The sequence below is a fragment of the Phaethon lepturus genome, unplaced genomic scaffold, assembly GCF_000687285.1.
Source record: "Phaethon lepturus isolate BGI_N335 unplaced genomic scaffold, ASM68728v1 scaffold5144, whole genome shotgun sequence".
Taxonomy (NCBI): domain Eukaryota; kingdom Metazoa; phylum Chordata; class Aves; order Phaethontiformes; family Phaethontidae; genus Phaethon; species Phaethon lepturus.
In genome coordinates this window covers 687-7,590 of record NW_010532537.1, presented here as the reverse complement: position 1 = coordinate 7,590, position 6,904 = coordinate 687, and the positions used below count along the sequence as shown (strand labels likewise).

At 37.8% G+C, this 6,904-nt stretch overlaps 1 protein-coding gene across 1 annotated transcript in view; it reads right to left on the bottom strand.

Moving 5' to 3' along the window:
- Positions 1-570: 570 nt before the first annotated feature.
- GSTK1 (glutathione S-transferase kappa 1) overlaps positions 571-6,904 on the bottom strand; it is a gene marked incomplete at its 5' end in the record, with an annotated part of 6,478 nt that continues 144 nt past the window's right edge. The window contains 6 exons of the mRNA XM_010284858.1: positions 571-620; positions 1,799-1,892; positions 2,282-2,398; positions 5,178-5,213; positions 5,634-5,734; positions 6,079-6,207. Coding sequence (XP_010283160.1) covers positions 571-620; positions 1,799-1,892; positions 2,282-2,398; positions 5,178-5,213; positions 5,634-5,734; positions 6,079-6,207 — 527 coding nt within the window. The remainder of the gene's footprint in view (positions 621-1,798; positions 1,893-2,281; positions 2,399-5,177; positions 5,214-5,633; positions 5,735-6,078; positions 6,208-6,904) is intronic.

The following is a 6,904-nucleotide window of genomic DNA, read 5'->3' as shown; positions in this document are numbered from 1 at the left end:
CCCTCTCTCTTCCACTCTTCTCTCTCATGTCCCCTCCAATTGCCATGCTGGAGAGTAAAAGGCAGCATGAATATCTTGTCTTGTGCTTCTACTGTCTACATAGTATCATCTTGGACTTAAAATAAAAGGAGGATGTGGCCAGCTTCTCTTAGGCTGTTGTGTGTGTGTTTCTAAATGACAGGCAGGAACATATGAGAAACCCAGAGACACAGTCCCATAACAACAATTGCTGTGTTTTTTATAAACGCCTCATGGTTGTAGAGTAAGAGAAAGACAACTAATCAGGAAAGAAGAATGTTTAATCTGCAAGAAGTTAAATATTTACTCTTTAATTTTAATCATTAATCTGTTGAAAGAAAAGAAGCACATCTGTATTCGTAAAGACCTCACCATACTGGTAATACTGGCAACCCTTGAACTTCTTTGTAATTAGTGATGAGACTGAGCTGTGAAGTTAGCTGTTAAGGACAAGAAAGCCATCTCTCCATAAAATTGGATACATCCAGATAATCACTGAAGACTGACCATGTACATATGTATTTTCACTCTTATGTATTTCCTCAGGACTTTTCACATCTTGGGTCTTGGAACTGATGGAACTGGTCCCAGCCATTTTTCACCTGCAAGACAAACCAGCACAAAAGAGAAAGTTAAAATGTAATACATAGAAGTGATTGTCCAGTCACACTTCTGCAGTAGGATGACTGTTCCTACTCCTCTTTTGAAGGATAACTACTGATGATGAAATACAGATTTATATCTTGTCTGGCATGTTTCAGCCAGCTCCATAAATCTTTCACTGTCTAGTTACAACTGAAGCTGTATAGAAGAATTATTTTCCTCTGTCACAGATGAGAGATTCTACAGGTCTGTGGCACTCCACATGAGGACGAAGCCAGTTATTTTTAGGACTCCTTTTCTGAGGGGCTGGGGGTAAGAAGAGAAACAGGGTGGAAGGCTGGGTAGTCAGAGAAACAAAAGGAAAATCTGTTGAAGTCCTTGGAGTTGAGACTAGAAACCAGGCCATGACATTCCAGTTAGGATTAGTGACTATCATTAGTGACAAAAAAATCCCCTTCTGTTTATGCCTATGACTAGTTTTAATTTACATTAATTTAGATTTTCTGCTGAAAATTTTCAACAAATGCATCAGAGCTAGTTAGGTGCATAACTCGTTCTAGTGACAAACTCTCCCTAGTGCCCAATAGTCAAATGTCCTCTAACTCATGTAAAAGCAGGTTTTATTAGTTATCACAATCTATCGAAGTCTCTTAAAAAATTTAAAGTTTGTATGAAGGATGGTCAATATAGGAATTTCTGTTATAAAGTTGTGTAGTTAGGTAATTGCAAGTTATGGATTGGGGAGCTGGGATAATATGCTTTTTATTAAGAAGGAACAGATATAAAACTGTCAAAACTACCAGAAAAAGCAGTATCAGCCATAGTCTTAATCTTAGTCAAGACCTAATGCCCAGTACCAAAAGGTTAAATATGAACATTTTGAAAACTAAGTTTCAGTAGTAATTTGAGAATGGCATGTGGCACACAAAGCCTTGAAACGTACCAAAAAAAGGGATGGAGAACTCAAGTTATTTCTTGTTTGGAAAAGGGCTACATCTTTGGTCACTCTACATATACTGAGATACATTCCAGTCAGCAGTTTCAGCCCATGAGAAGGATAACCAATATTATTTAATATTTGAAAGGTGTTAAGAGTGTTTTATTTAGCTGTATTACATATTTCATTAAAAGAGGGTGAAAGCATGAAACCAAAAGTGATGTTATTAGGTATACTCACCCATAATGCTGCCTAGCAGCTCTAAACGATCAGAGCCAAAAAAGAGATGAGGTTCCCCATTAAAATGTGCCACAACAGCAGGCATCCCAAATGCCTATTTACACCATGGAGATAAACAGAGAATGTTATAATGAGAGAAATTTTTGCAGACACATGATCAATCTGCAGGAATAAAAAGCAAAAACTTCAACTTTTTTTCCCTCCCCTTCTTTTTACTATCTTCATTCTTAACGATGACTCTCCAGAGCCTGTATGCCCCTTTTGAAGGAGCAAAAAAAGCAACCTGACAATGAGATAAACTACCAACAACAGCGAATTAGCTTTCACATGTTCAAAAAGCAAAGACCACTTTGCTTTCTATAGTGCTAAGAAAGCACTTATAGTGCTTTCTAATCATCACCTTCATTGTTCCTTGCTTCCCAGTATTCTTAATAGGGAAGGAATGCATAGCTGTGATGACAAATGGCATTGGAAACATCTCACCCCATATTTTATTGCTTCCTCTGTTGTCTCTCTCAGGCGGTTCTTCACTGCAGGGGATGAAATCATTTCAAGTAGCTTCTGGGAGAGCTCTGATGATAGCCCAGCCTGTCCAGCAACCTGAGAAAAGATGATATAATTAAGAGTACTCTAGTCCTAAATATTCTAATTCCTACTATGGTCCAATTAATTTAATCTTCAGTATTATCACCCAAGGTCTATTACCAAAAAAATTACAAAATACCCTTGAAGCACTTCTTGTACATCTGTCTTGCTGTATTCCCAACCCATTCATCATTTATCAACTCTCAGATACAAAGTAGAAGGGATATTTTAAACTTCCAAGCCCCACATACGCACTTTTTTTCAGGAGTTCCTGAACAAAATAAAAAAGAAAGGAAAAAAAAAAGAGAAATACTAAGTTTAACCTCTGATCCAATGACTTACCGGGTAACTTAAAAAAAAAAGTTGTTCTGAAAAAGAAAAATCTTACTATACAAGCCTGCCAAGACAAAAACAGTTTTTATGACTAATGTGGCCACACAGGATCTATAAGTGATACTGCATGAAAGAGACTATAACTCACAGAGGTTAAAGTTACTAGTGTTATTGCTATACCTTTTTAGCTTCCTCTGTGGCTCTCCCATACAGGAACAAGATAAAGTGGCCAAAAGTAAAGGTCCAATGTTTACCAGGTAACATCGAAGCTACAAGTACCTATTTTAATAAAGTATTTCACAAAAGATGTTAACTTCCATGCCATCTACTGAATGACATGCCATTTTAAAAAAAAAATATTAAAAAACACTTACAGTATTGCAGAGACCAGTAATCCTGCACATGCAGGTGTTAATGATTTTTTCCTTTTTTTTTTTCCTCTCAATCACTTTTTCATTTAGCATCCGTATTTTCCTCTACCTTCTCCTACTTCCACATCAGGGAGATTAGGAGCTCTTTTTGACTCTGCTTGAACAGGAGATAAACAAGTGTAGCACTGGACTAGAACAAAATGCTGTGTATGCTTGGTAGCCACAATGTTTAGACGGCAATATTTACAGAGATGTAGTATCTGGTCCTCACGATGTTAGGGCAGAAGGGTTATTTAAGTTGACTGCAACAGGATTCAAAGACTATACATCACTTCTATAGTAATTTATGTGAAGTTACTGCTGACTAAAAAAAGAAGTAAAAAAATACTAAGGAACTGTATGAAGTAAACAAAATTCCATTTTTCCAATTGATGTGTAAAATAAATTCACCTATAAAGACTCAGATGAAAGGGCTGGGACCACTCACCCACCTTTGGATAGCGTATTTCCAGAAGAGAGGAAAGTCTAGTACTTTGCTGCAGGAGTGAATGAAGACAGACACAAGCAAACAAGGAGCTGCCTCCCTCTCTGCCTTGCTGAACAAAGGGGGATACGCATATACTGCCAAACAGTGACACAGAGATCTTTTTGAGTATGAAGTTTGTTTCTCTGAAGTTCTGCATGTCCTTGCTTTATTTAAATAATGATGCATTCAGACTATGTGAGGACTTTCTGTGTATATTTATATACTGGGTCTGGCTGGGATGGAGTTAGTTTTCTTCACAGCAGCTCCTGTGGTTCTGTGTTTTAGATCTGTGACCAAACCAATGCTGATTTGATAACACACTAATGTTTTAGCTATTGTTGAATGGTGTTTGCACAGTGTCAAGGCCCTCTCTGTTTCTCCCTCTCCCTGCCCCCACCCCATGAACAGATTGTGGGTGTGCAAGAGGTTGGGAGAGGACACATACAAGGCAGATGACCCAAACCAACCAAAGAGATATTCCATGCCTTAAAACATCATGCAATGAGAAGGGAGTTTAGGGAGGTTAGCCACCTTTTGCTTGGGAATTGTCTGGGCATCAGTCTACCCATGGGAGGTGGCGAGTGACTGCCTTTGCATCACTTGTTTTCTTTCTCCTTTGCATCTTTTGTTTTCTTTCTCCTTCCACTTCTCCTTTGCTTATTAAACAATTTTATCTCAACCCACAAGTTTTCTTGCTTTTATTCTTCTTTTCCTCTTCCCCTGTCCCACTGGGCAGTGTGGGGAAGTGAGCAAGGACCTGCGTGGTGTTTAGCTGCCTACCAGGGTTAACACACCACAGTTTAATAACATCCTTCAAATCTTGCCTCTTGTAAAGGCAAAATGGAAACGTTTGCTGAAATTCTACTGAAAGAGGTACACTTAGATGGAGCTGAAGTGCAAGGACTGGACTCCGGGGAAGACTGCAAGTTTCAGGTTTCAAATGGGGATGTTGGATAGGAGGGGCTAGTCATGGACAATTCCTCTCTTTTCTTCACATTCCAAGAACTTAAAAAAAAAAAACAATGTAGAAATGAGAGCCCTTAAACAGGATCTCATGGTGTAGTAACTTACATGCCATTACAGCTTTTACTGTACTAAACAAAATCTAAAGAGCAAAAGGAAATACATCAAAAGAGTGTAATTTCTAAGCATGTAAAAGGGCAATATGGCACTGAACTTAATAATAAAGCCTGGCTCCATCATTCCAAGGAAAGTCAACTTCCCCAGAGTGTTGCATTTCACCTGAGGATTTCATATAGCAGCAAAACCTCAATGTATTCTGGAGACTGTTCATACTTTCACTACTCTTAAGATAATTCATTGTCCATCTCGCCATGTGAATTAACAAAAAAGGAGACTCTGGTTCTGAGTGTCATTTAAAGCATGACCAAAATAAAACCCAATCATTCTAAACAGAGCTGCTAGGGAAAATTTTCTAGATGAAAATTTTCAAAACTCCAAGTGAGTATTTGACTAAGCTGTCTTCAAGTCTATTACTGATTCAAGCCATAAATAAGAATCTGTATCAGAAACACAGAAGCACCAACAAAAAGGAGACACTTACAGCCAATATATTCTCCGGCTGACTGATATCTTCACGCTGGTAAAAGAATAAAATAAGTAATTCAGTACTTAAGAACAAAAGCTCAGCTCTGGACTTGAGAACCACGTTTTCTAAGAAAATAGAAATAAAAACAATACTAGTTGCTGGAGAAATTTCCTCAGAAAAAGTTTTAAGTCACCTAATGTAGAAATGTATTAAGTCCTTTCTGATATGAACTAGTGAACCACTCAGCTCATAAGGATTCACCATACATACCTAAAAGAAGGCAAATAAAGCTGACTATGAGCTAGTTCTTTTCTTGTAATGGCCTCTGAACCACTATGACCTTAAGTTTCCTGCTATGACTTTTTGTTAAAAGATATTTCCTTTCTCTTGCTCAAATTCCACATTTGAACAAAGTGGGACAGGAAGGGTGACTGAGAAAGGATTGAGAAGTAGGCTTCATAAAATACTGACCTGTGACCAAAAACGTATCCAGAACTCCCTAGATAAGGGTTCCAAGTATTGTGGTTGTGTCATATCAATGGCTGTGATAAAACGCATGGCCCCAAGACTGCCTAGGATTAATGGGGAGACAGAGAAACATACTGAAACAAGGCACAGGATCAGGAACAGATATGGTCTGCACAAGTGCTACCTAAGAACAGTATCATCTTCTCTGTAACAGTCCCCAAACAGTAAAGCTGATGTTGATTCACAGTATCTTCCATGCTATTAACATTCACAAGCATATTTCTCCAGAAGTTCCTTTTATGGTTAAAAATGCACATACTTCATATTGCTCACAGATACAGGAAGAGTCTGTGGACAGGGAATTAATCTTTACCTTTACTGTTACGGAGAACTTGAACCAGAAGTGCTTGAGTTGAAAGAGACCAGCTAAGCTAAGCCTCTTACTTACCTGTACCCAGTACACGTTGGAAGTCATCTTCTGAAATTTGTACAGGCACTTGGTAGTATTTTGCCATCCTTTTTATATCCTTCAGCATGTATTCTGCACGCTTTGGCAACATTGCTGGGGGCTTGTTACCTTTGAGAAAAAGTTCTGCTGAGATTTTCAACTGTATTATAATAACAGTGGACAAAACAATACTGTACAAATTAGACCTCATCTATATACCTGCCTAAGGAAGAGTATAATTTCATATTGGCTTACTGAAACATACACAGCTTTTCCAAAGATAATGCTAGGATTTAAACATGATTTATTTTAGTTTTGCACTGCTCAACCCTTTAAGTTAGCAGAATCAGTTTTAAATCAATGTGCAAATGTCCTAGTAGGGATTTATGTTGATTCACACAGATGACTTTTTAAGCTAAACAACTACTAATGCATGGGTAAACAAATGTAGACTTACTAATTTCATAGTTTATAAGTCTTAGTGATTAACTTGTTCTAATAAGGCCACAAGTACTATTTTACGGCATACTTGGATTCTTCATATATATTACAAACTTCAGGTGTTCCACAAATTAATTCTGGTTTGAACTCAACTGAAAACTGTTAGGAAAATATTCTGTATCAAATTATTATCATCCTATTTTAGAACTGATGAACTTTGGCATAGACTGTATGTGCCACAAACAGTGGCTGTGTAGTTGCACAGTATCAAATTCCTTGTGGCTGATTTCTCAGTCCTACTGAGCTCCACAGTCCTATAGTTAATTTGTTATTGGTGCCAAAACTTAGTTTAAAGCTGGCTCCATGGACTCTCCACTCACTAAGA